Genomic DNA, 11746 nt, shown 5'->3' on the forward strand with positions numbered 1-11746 from the left:
TACTCACTCAGACACAGCAAGTCCTTAGCAGGCAGAGCAGAGGGGTGTTGCAGGCAGAGCCACGAAAGCATCGTCACTTCTATTTAACTTCACGTGTGCATGTGCTCTGTGCCTACCGGCGGACCTGTACAGCTCCTGGAGCAGGGAGGTGAAGGAAGAGAGCCAAAGAGATGTCTCAGTGATGCCAGTGGGGGTTTGCTGCTGATTTATGGGCACCTCGGGGCCTGTGCGGGATCAGTGATGCAGGGGGGAGAGCCCCTTTGACCCTTTCTCTTTTCGCCTTTCTCAAGACACTCAAAAACCCCAGGGTGGGTTTTTAATTAGCTCATTGAGAGGGAAAGGCAAGAGGAAGGCTGAAAGAAACACTGCACAGAGGAAGAAAAGGAAATGCAGATGGGGAAGAGGCAGGCAGAGCTGGAAGTACGGGGGAGGAACAGAGATGCTGTAAAGGGTAATTTTCCCGCTGACTGGCGGCCATAGAGCTGTAAGACCCTGAACGTATTAAAAATAATGCAGTGCCCCGTAACATCTTGCACTCAGGGCTTCTGCTGCTTTTTTAGGACTAGCTGCACTTTGTTTAAGGATGGAAGATTCTTGCATTTAGCCCTCATTTGTGAATCATAACTGTGGAAGAGTGGAATGTGAACTTCTGTGTGCTGTACCATTCTGATGTACATAAAATACAAGATTTTTTCCTCTAATAAATATTCCTCCCTCAACACGCATTTCTCCTTGTTATCTCTAGATAAGAAACTGATCAGGCAGATGTAGCAGCATCAGTTCTCTGTGACAACATCCTTACAAAGTGATGTATCACAAGATCATCATCAGAGCAGGGCACATAACTGATTTTTTTTTTCTTTTTTAGCTGAGAAAAAAATGAGGCAATGGAAAAATTTGTCTTATTTTCAGTTTATAGTCCTTTCAGCCCTTAAAACTACCTATTTAAAGACCTCTCAAAGAGTTTTGGAGCATCATGAAGAGGTTTTTAGCATTGCTTATGGTGACTGGAGAGCAGACAGGACCCCCCAGTCTGTGGATGAGGAGGTCGAGGCACCGCGAGGTGAAATGAATTGTGTCCAAGCTCAGAAAACATAAAAAGCTGGAAATAGCAGCCAGGAAGCTATGCCAGCGCCTTCCTTGCAATCACCAGACCACATTCTGTGTAATAACAGAGTGGACACAAACATACGCACATTAAGCCCATTCCTTCCTTCTCTTGGGACATGGATGAATCATATTCCACTGTTGCGGTTGATAAAAGTCTTCAGAAGTCAGAGTGAGACCCAACTTCTTATTTCGTTCTTTTTTGGAAGAAGTTGGAAAGGCTAGTTTCATTTATAAAACCTCTTGGCATCTTCTTCTGAGTTTCCAGACCCCCTCATCACTTCCATGGTGCCAAACATCTTCCCCTTCTCTGGAGATCGTGCTTCAAGTTGCCTCAAGACATGTCAGCAGTGGCCTGGATGCTTGCCATCTCAGCTCATGTAATTGCCCCAGTTTGAGCCTGGGTAATGTGGAGGACAAAGCACCAAAGCAGCTCAGTGCATTTTCACTTAGACAGGAAGGGCTGTGGAAAGCAGCAGAATTACTTCAGGCAAGACAAGCACAGGCATTGGCATGAGAATTGCAGAGGGCTGACCTGTTGTTCTGGTGGTGGTGAACAGGAATTTGCAGGCAGAACGGGTCTGATCCATTTGAAGGCCAACAGGAGGGGAAAGTGCTGTCTGATGTTCATCACTACGGTCCAAAGGGATGCCAGAGGAGAGCGACTGAATTTGACTCTGACGCCCTGCCCCCGATGGTGCACAGCCTCCAGGATAACTCTGCTGACCCCAGATGAGGTCCCCATCCCTCCAGCCTCGCAGCTCTCGTTCCAGGCAGGGATGCCACCTTGCCAACGGCACTGAGCAGAACATTTTCTGTGGGGAACCTCCAACCAACTCCCCTGGGGCAGCCTTGCTTTTGCAGCCTTCCAAATGCATTATCAAATTCAGGTTATTTTTAGGTTCATTTCCTAAGGAAACAAGATTAATACGATTGCAGCGCAGGCACACATGTGTGCATGCTGAGTGTGAGACAGTGTGCCTCTGCATCTGCCCTCCCCCATATATTTTGAATTCTTTGGGCAATTTCAACTGAGTTTGATGGAGCACTGTAAGGACTCGAAGAGATTGCTTTCCAACAGGGTTCAGAGAAAACAGTGGACTGAAGAGAGAAACTTAATGTAATAACATCCAGCAAATAAAGTCTAATATAAGCACCAGACCAACCCCCTCCAGCTTTTCCTTCCTGCGCATTCAGAGCCTTTGCCCTTGTTGCACCGGTGCTGGGAGGAAAACACAAGCCACGGGGGATCCTTCAACCAAAGCCCCCAGCCCCCAGTCCTTGAAGCTTGGGGGTTGTTGAGTGGGCAGCCCTTCCCACTGGGCACACCAGGGTGTTTTATGGAGTTACAGCCCAGAGTGGAAGTTTTAATGGAAAGCACAACTGCCTGCACACAGCCAGCCTGCTTTTTTCAGCTGGCTGCTCACATCTGCTCATGTCCAAAAGCCTTTTTAACAGGGCTTGTTATCCCACATCTGTCCGTGCTGGCATCTGATAAGGTTTTGTAAGACTGCCACCGGGATTTTGGCTGAGGAGAAGCACAGAAATTGGTACAGAGTCTTTTTTTCTGTGTCCTTTGCTTCTCTGCAAGTCCCTTGTGGGCCAGGATGGGTGAAAGGAAGGATGGTCTGAAGTGCTGAGCCATTCACTTTGATTATGGTTGGGGTCACATGGCCCAACAGAGCTGAAAATTCAATGGGAATTTTGCAGTGAACTTGCAGTCACGTTAGATCAGGCCTCCAGAAGTAAGACAGAAATACACTGGATTGTGTCCTGACCCAACCCAAACAATCAGACAGGCTCATGGTGACTCCATCTGCCCATAGGCCGTTTTCAAAGAAGATGCTTCAACTACCTGTTGAGCAAAGCAATCTCCATCATCCATCCATCCATCCATCCATCCATCCATCCATCCATCCCAACCAGAATTTTGGTTAGGTCCAGTACCCAGCCTGTAATCACTTTACAGTCTGGTGAGGAGGAATTTGGAAATTCAAGTCTTTTTCTCTTAAGTTATAGCATTTGCAGGTGAAACAAAATTTAGAGGTAAAAAAGTTATGATGCTAAAAATGTTCCCTATTTCATCTTACTTTTTTTTTTTTTAAAAAATTTTTCAGTTTGGAACATTTTTAGTTGTTCATTTCTACAATCTCAAAAGAGTTTATCCCATTTCTGATTTTCCCCATCTATAAATGTATTCCACAAAACATGCACATGGGAAAGTTCTGGTTTCAATGTGTGAAACGTTTGCCTTTGCAGCCCTGATCCACACCACTAGTAATGACAAATTCTGAATTCACAGGATGCTGCTGAATTCAAGACACCTCCCCTGATGTGGGATTTTTTAGGGACTGCTCTCACCTGCTAACCTGCAAACAGAGCTGCTGGCAGACAGCCCTGCAATTTACAGAAAAAAAACGGCAAACAGCCCTGACGGGACATATGCAAAGCCAATCCACAAGCTCATTTTCATGCAGAGTTGTCCTCTCCGCTGGCTGCTCTTTGCATAGCCATGCTGCGATGGCTTCTCCATGTCAGGGCATTCTTCAGGTAGCCTTTGGCTCGCTATAGCAAGGCTGGTACCTACGGATTTATTTTTTCAAAACACTGATAGACCCAGGGAACAGCATCCCAGCTTGTTGATTCTGGGAGACATCCCATCTCTAACTGTACTTTTGGTGATGGGATCACATGTCTGTGTGTGATACTTCTGGGGTACAAGAAAAAAGCAGTGAGAAATCCAATGAGAAAAGTTCCTTGAACCCAAGTTCCCAGATTCAGTGTGGGATCTGATGTTTAGGTGGGGTAGAAATTATATCTTCTGCCCTTACAAAATCTGACAGGTACACATAATAAACTCGTCGACAATCTCAGGTCAGCGGCGCCATCACAGAAGGCTGGGATTTGGGCTGCCTTAATCTGACTTTTAGGAAATGGGCAAATACTGAGATGTTGTTTGGAGTCGTATTTTCCTGTCTTTATAGAAAACCTGCCTTTTAACAAACACAAAAGAGATGTTTCTCTCTTCTCATGCTCTCACTTTACTAGCACTAACAACACCAACAGGCTAAGCTCTGTATGATCCCACGGGTGTTATTCATACCTCCGGAAAGGGGACTTCAGTCCCTACAGCTCAAGAATATAAAATTATCCCAGGAACAGCAGTATGGACCAAACAAGTGGATGTTTTCAACAGACCCTGAGCAAATTGTCTGGGACAGAAAAGTATCCTTCTTTCCATCCCTAATTCCCCATCTCTGCACAGCCCCGGCCAGCTGTGGGGCTCTGGGGGACACATTGCCATGTGGACCTCAAGGTGTCCCCAAGCTGACCCTGGCGTAGGTGCTAATCTCAGTAAAGACAGAACAGAAAGGACTCCAACAAGCAGTGGTCCTTTGGACAAGGGTGTGCAGTCCTTGAGCATCCTGCTCTGTGTCGTTACCACCCTAGGGAGCTGCACCAGCCAAATGAGAAGGGGATATGTGCTTGTTGGAGCTGCACTCTCCCCTCCGAGCGCTGTGGCAATGCACCTCCCCGTGGCAATGGAGATGTGGGATTTGGGCACGAGCTGGGACAGTGGGAGGATGGCTCCGGCCAGGCCAGGTTAGAGGTGTGAGGGATGCCCTGGCAACCAGCTGGTTTGGGGGACCGCTTCCACCTCGCACCCAGGGTCTTGCATCTGCCCGTGGTTCCCTAAACATGCCGAGCCCATCGTGTCTGTGGTTCGTGCTGAGCCCCATAGCCCCCACAGCCGGCCACTCAGCTGCAGGGGGGGCTGCCGGCTGGCCACACCGCCCTGCCAGACACCTGCTGCCTGCCACCGGGGCACTGGGGGCCAGCACCCAGTCCCACCACCCACCACAAGCGGGCAAAGCACCCGTGCACAGCAGTGCAGCATCTGAAGAGCTACCGTCCCCTTCTCATCGCCAGCCCGGGGCTGGGGGTGCAGGGCAGGCAGCTCCCCGGGTATCCCCCGGGACCTGCCGCGGTGGAGGCACGGGATGCTGGAGTGCTTTTGCCCGGCTGGGTGAGGGATGGCATCCAAATCTTGCTTTGCCGGGCATGGAAAGGGGCCCCGCCGGAATACCCTGGCCTCGCCTGGCCCCGGCACGGAGCTTCCCGATGGGATGCAGGGATTGAGGGGGGCTGAGCGGGCGGTGGGGGAGGCGGGGAGGGAGGGCGGGGGCGAGGCGGGCCCGGGGCCGGCGGGGGATGGCGCTCGCCGCCTTCCCGACCATAAAACTGCAGGGCCAGGGCCGAGCGGGCAGAGCGGAGCGGCGGCACGGCACGGCACGGCACGGCACGGCACGGCACGGCACGGCACGGCACGGCCGGGCCGCCCTGCGGAGGTAACGGGAGCGGCGGGGTCCCAGCCCCGCCGGGATGGGGCAGGGGTCCCCTGGCCGGGGAGGGGGGCTCGGGCTCCCGCAGCCCCAGCCGGAGCGGCCCCGGCGGGGTCCCCCTGGGGTTTTGCCGGGTCCTGGGGCGGGGCGGGGGGTCGCAGCTGCCAGCAGCCGCGCTCCCTGCGTCGGGCGGGCAGGGGGTCGGCTTTCCCCGTGCCCCCAGCGCTGGAAGCCCCGAGCCCCGCCGTGTGCAGCCCAGCCGCAGCCCTCAGCCCCCGCCGCCCGTGACAAAGGGGGCTGGGTCCCGCCGGCTGGGCACAGGCTGCTGCCTGGGCTTCTGTGGCGGGGGGACAGCGGCGTGGGCACATCATCGGGGAAAGGGGCTGCGAGGCGCTGCGGGGGGTGGGGGGGCTGGGAGCCAGGTGGACCGCGCTGATCCTCATCCCGATCCTTGCAGCCTGGTCCTTGGCGGAGGCATGCCCAAGTCCCTCCTTGGTCAAACCCCGAAAGCCATCCCTGCGAGCTGGGAGGGGGCGTGCGGAACGCAGGCTCGGCGCCCCCCGGCGCCCAGGGGTGCCCGCAGAGTTTGCTCTTCGCCCGTTAGTTTGCGCTGGGCTCCCCCCGTGCCGCTCCGGCGGCGCTGCCCGGTGGGGCGCAGGGACGGGGCGAGCCCTGGTGCTGCTGCGGGGCTGCGGGACCCGTCCCCGGGGGGTGCGGGGACCATCCCGGGGGGGGGTGGTGCGGGCAGCTCCTGCCAAGTTCAGAGCAGTCCCAGAGCTGCACTACCATCCCGCAGGGCGCGGGCAGAGCCTGGGACCAAGGCTGCCGGGCAGTCAGGGGCTGCGCAGGGAACCCCCCGCTCCCCGAGGTGTCCCGAATCCCTGCACAGGGGAGCGTGGCTTGGCCAGGCTGGATCCCGAGTCCATCTGCTGGCCAGTTTATGTAAGCGCTGATTTGCAGTGTCAAGAGATGCCTAAGAACCAGCTTGCCGCTGGGAAATGTATAAATACATGGCATGTGGCCCGAGGCTGTGCCAATAGCCTGGTGTTTGTCCTGGTCCCAGAGCCTTGGAGAGGCTCTGCGATCTCTCACCTGCTCCCAGCTTGGCCTCGAGCCTCCATCGAGTACATTCCAGGGGCAAGGACGGAGCAGGAGTGCCAAAAGGCACCGTCACTCTGTCCTTTACAGTGTTATCTAGCATTGCTTTTCTGGCAGAGCGGTGGGTGCTCCTTGTGTGGGACCATAAACTCCCTGCCCGCACACCGGCTCGGCAGGAGATGCTGCGCCGTAATGCAGTCCTGCCTTGGCATGCTCAGCACCTCCTCCTGCCTGGCAGGATGCTGGGCCAGGCGGGACGCCGGTCAGACCCAGGGTGTGACAGGCCTGCCTTTCCTGTTGTTAGCATCAGTATGGCATCACTGTGCCTTCCTCGGCTGAGGGGCTGAGCCCCAGCCCCGGGAGCTGGCTGTCAGGAGGGCTGTGGGTGGAGACGGCATGTTCAGACCACGGGCTATGGAAGGGAAGGCAGCATTAGATAATGCTACTTATTCCAAGAGCCAGGAATTGGGGAAGAGAGCTGGCTTCCAGACTCCCAGAGACAGGGGCCCAATCCTGCCTGCTTGCTGACCCAAAGCAAGCGAGCTCTGGTTTGGGATCAGTGGGACAATGGGCTGTGTTTGCTGGCAGGCTTAACGTTGGCAATTGCTGCTTTTTGTTGCAGGTGGGAAGCAGCGGTAGCTCACTATGGCCCTGGCAGACAACGCGGGCTGTGCCAAACCCAGCGAGGATTTCCCCTTCCCTGAGATCATTGAACTTAACGTGGGTGGACAAGTCTACATCACCCGCCACCCCACCCTGGTCAGTGTGCCTGGCTCGCTCCTCTGGGAGATGTTCACCCAGAAGAATGTCCGCTCCCTGGCCCGCGACAGCAAGGGACGGTTCTTTGTGGATCGGGATGGCTTCCTCTTCCGCTACATCTTGGATTACATGAGGGACCAGCAGCTGGTGCTGCCCGACCACTTCCCAGAGAGGAGCCGTCTGCAGCGAGAGGCTGAGTACTTCATGCTGCCAGAGCTGGTGAAGATGCTGGCCCCCAAGCTCAGCAAGCAGAACTCGCTGGGAGATGACCCATGCCAAAGCGACCCAGAGGAGCTCTCCCCCAACGCGATGCCACCACGCACCTGACCTCTGCCAGTGCCACGCTCCCCAGCACCGTGTCTGGTGGCCCTGGAGCTCCCGTCACCACCAGTACAGGTGCTGCCAGCACCGACGTCCGCAGGGCAGGTTTCATCACCATCGGCTACCGGGGCTCCTACACCCTAGGCAGGGACAGCCAGACGGATGCCAAGTTCCGCAGGGTGGCACGGATCATGGTCTGTGGCAAGACATCGCTGGCCAAGGAGGTCTTTGGGGATACCTTGAATGAGAGCAGGGACCCGGACAGGCCTCCGGAGAGGTACACCTCCAGGTACTACCTCAAATTCACCTTCCTGGAGCAAGCCTTTGACAAACTGGCCGATGCTGGCTTCCACATGGTGGCTTGCAACTCCACAGGCACCTGTGCCTTCGCCCATGACCAGACAGATGACAGGATCTGGACCTCTTACACCGAATATGTTTTCTATCGTGAGTGACACCAAAAAAACCCCCAAACCCACAACCAAGCACCAACTCTCCCTTTCCTCTCCTCTGCTGGCTGTTGCCTCAAAGGTAGACATCCGACCCCCAGATCCAAGCACCCCCCTTTTGCCTCCTCTTGAGTTTGTTCCTGGTTTATTTTTTTCCTTCTTCCACGTTGAACCTGTTCAGCATTCCTTGTAGCAGCTGCTGACCACCACCTTCTTCCCTCTCTCCGACTTCTACAGTAGCCGCCTGTAGCTCCCAACCCTCCCTGGATGTGTGGACTTGAACATTGTCATGTACGTGTTTTGGGTGGGAGGGACACACACACCGGACTCTGCTCTGGGCTGGGATTCCTACAGCTGGAGCAGCTTGTCCGTGTTGGACACTGAACTCCGCTCTCGTGCCCTCTGCGCCATGCAGCTCCCTGGGAACATGCTGCATACACTGTATTTGATCTGCCAAGGGGTTCGAGTGAGAAAGCATTGGTTTAAGGACATGGAGAAAGGTGGGAAGTGGAGGGAGGGGGGGTGTGCGTGGAAAGATGAAGCCTCGCAGCACGGATATATTGCCATTAGCCCGTGTAAGCAGCTTAGCATTTAGACTGTCAGTGCTTGGGAAGGTTAGATAAAGATGCACCCTGTGTTTGCAGTTCTGATTTGAAGCATCGCTGCTGCTCTGGGATGCCTTGGGGTTGGCGGGTGGTTTATTTTTTTTGGGGGGGGGTGGATAGACATGCTCTGTTCATGCATATGTGGAGGGAGGTGGGGGGGAGTGGGGAAGGCTTTACACGCTGTAGGGTGTAAAATGCTTATGCATCTCTCAGACTAGTTGGTCTGTCAGAAAAAAAGTACCTTCATCTTTCCTTCAGAGTACATAGCGATGTGGGCTTCAGAGGGATGGGGTGGGGATGCTCGGGCAAGCGGCAGTCGGGCTCAGCCACAGCCATGACTTCACAGATTAAAGGGAATCTTTGCCCAACATGAAAATCGTTGCCATTTTGGCAATCTCTTGTGAAGGTCTCTCCAATCACAGCTCTCCAACGGCCTGCTTTTTGGGCCTGGGGCTGGCTGCTGCTGCTTTACCATGCCTGGGCAATGGTTAATAAAGGGAACAAAAAGCGACTCGCCTTCGTCTTCGTGTGCTGAGGTGCAAAGGCAGTAGTGCTGCTCTGTGCTATGTGCACCCAGAGGTGCTGCTTGAGCAGGACGGCAGCTCTGGCACATGGGCAGGGAGCAATGTGCTTTAGTATAGGGATTCAATAAAGAGGAGAAGGAAGGCAAACTTACTGGAGACCTCCTGCTCTGCTCTAACGCCCCTTCTTTGAGCCCTCACTCCCATCCAGCTGGGCTGAATTGCAATGCAGTGCATCCCTGCAGGGATGCTGATGCAAGCGGTTGGGTCCAGAATTCCCCACCTGCCCTGCAGAGCAGCCCTGGGTGATGCATTTATCCCCAGCTCTCAAGCAGGCTTTGCAAGCTCCGGCACAAAAGGCTCAGCCTGCAGATCTCGGGTGCCAAAGCCTGCAGGAAGCAGTCGCAGGTGGCCCCTCTGCCCTGACATACCAACTGCTGCGTGTGCCTGCCTGCTCCCTCTCTGTTGCTCTGCCTGGGTCCCAGCTCCCTTACACCCACCGCCGATCCCTGGCCCTCCAGCAGCCCCTGTGAAGCTCTTGGTGCAGGAGCTGAAGGATGGGTGCCACCAAAGGGGCATTGCTGGCTGGGGAAGGAGGTTGGCAGCTGGTTTCCGAAGAGGCGGGTGGCTGCAGTCTTTGGGCATGCAGGGTGACCAAGAACTTTACAGGGAGACAGCACCTCTCTCCTGAGCAAGGGGAAGCTGAAAATGGCATTTTATAAGGACCCGTTCCCCGTTGCAACGGCATTTTGAAGAGGAAATGACAACCAGCTTTTTAAAAAAAAAAAAAAAAAAAAAAAAAGGAACTGGAGCTCTGTGTGGAGAGAGAGGCTAAAAAAGTTAAAACCTTTTACATAAAGGGGGAGGGATACACACTTCATGTTTGCTTGTATTTTGGGTTTTTTTTAACTAAAGATTTTTCTGATCTTATTAGAACTGATTGGAAAAAGCTGCCTTGTGAGAAATGCTGGTGTTTTGATGTTTGCTTCTCCCCTCTGGAACGGGACTGAAAAATTGATCTCACAGGGGGAAGCATTTTTCCTGAGGGAGAAACCATAATGGCAAAGTCAACATTTAGGCGGTTTTCATCTGCCAGGTTATGTGATCTGGGCTGGTAAACCCAATACCCCCAGTGAAATACGATCGGAGCAGAGGAATTTGCTGTTGAATCACTTTAGAGTCTGACAGTTTTCATGAAAACTGATACTTCATGAGAAAATACTTTTGTTGAGATCTATCTCAACAAAAATACACCAAATTTGAGGTTGTTGCTTTTCTTTGCATATATCTAGTAATGGAAAGAGTGTCCTTTTGCTGCTGCCTGTGGCGGGGAGAACGTGGTTAATCGATCCTTAGATGGGTCCATTTGCAGGGAAATGGTGGCTTGGAGGCATGGAAAAGAAGTCCTCTCATGGCAAGTCACTTGAGCTTGGGGAAGCAGGGGATGGCAGGAGTAGGTTGAGAAGCTCTCTCAGTCGCCAGGGCTTCAAGATGGTGCAGAGGGCACTTTCCTGAAGTCGCCTGTTTTGCTGGCTTTTCCTGGGAATCCACCTGCAGTTCTGTGTGTTTCCAGATCTCAACCCGACTGCTGACCACAGTGGTCTGACCCTGGGTCGGGCTTGTTCAAAGCACCTAGACCTACTTAGCTTGTCCTTGGGCTTGTGATCTCCCCTCAGCATCTCCCGCCACCCAGGATGCCCATAGGGACTAAAGGGACAAATCAAGTCTTGTTCAGTTTCCTTCCTTTGTGGATGATGGACTCGGAGATTAATTTTTTCTTCCCAAGAAGGTGGCGTGACCCTGCCTTTCAGGCACTGATTTCTGCCAGTGCACAACTGGATTAAGCTGGTGCTTCGCAGAGAGCACGGAAGCATAGCACCAAATCCTGTTAGAGGTGCTGCTGGCAGCAGCCTGCTCCTATCTAGGAGGTACAAGCAAAGATCTTCCACTTACGTTGCAGGTCCAGAGCTCTGGAGAGGATCTGGCTGCCCCAGCTCAGCCGTGGGTGGCTTTGCTCCAGCACAGGGGGGCTGGCACGTCTGAGGATGGCACGTGGGCTGTGCGTGGGCAGGCAGGCTGCAGGGCACACCTGTGGTAAGAATGGGTGGCATGTGCCTTGGGGGATTAGTCACGTTGCCTGCAAAAGCCCATGGCCAGGAGGGATCCCTGTGATTATTTTAATCTGACCCGCACTGAGCAGCCGTCAGCTTTTCCGAAGGAAGCCCTGCTCCGGGTGAGAAGCGGGGACTGTGTCTAAGCCAGAGCTGGCCCATTCCCAGATGCTAGGCCACCTACCACCTAGGCCTTGAGGATGGTTTTTAGGATAGCAGAGGAAGCCCACAAGCTCCCAGGGGGTCTCCACGTGGCAGCAGATCCCTTATGGAAGAGCGTGGACCACGGTGTGGGAGAACGTCCTTTGGGAAGGCATCTGGGCTCACTGCAAAGTTCAGCAGCTGCTGTGCTCACCAGACACCAAGGAATGCTTTCATAAAGGGCTTTAAGCTTTCAACGCTTGTTTTCCCTCTGAGGGGTAATGTAACTCA

The 11746-nt window shown here is 54.0% G+C and overlaps 1 protein-coding gene across 1 annotated transcript; it reads left to right on the forward strand.

The window, feature by feature from the left end:
* Window positions 1-5390: 5390 nt before the first annotated feature.
* LOC119157392 (BTB/POZ domain-containing protein KCTD12-like) lies at window positions 5391-9357 on the forward strand. Its single transcript, XM_037408291.1, is given in 3 exon segments — window positions 5391-5456; window positions 7171-7601; window positions 7604-9357. Coding segments are annotated over 2 exon segments (888 nt in total). The 5' UTR covers window positions 5391-5456; window positions 7171-7193; the 3' UTR covers window positions 8084-9357.
* The last annotated feature ends 2389 nt before the right edge of the window (window positions 9358-11746 follow it).

The sequence above is a fragment of the Falco rusticolus genome, chromosome 14 (genome assembly GCF_015220075.1).
Source record: "Falco rusticolus isolate bFalRus1 chromosome 14, bFalRus1.pri, whole genome shotgun sequence".
NCBI lineage: Eukaryota > Metazoa > Chordata > Aves > Falconiformes > Falconidae > Falco > Falco rusticolus.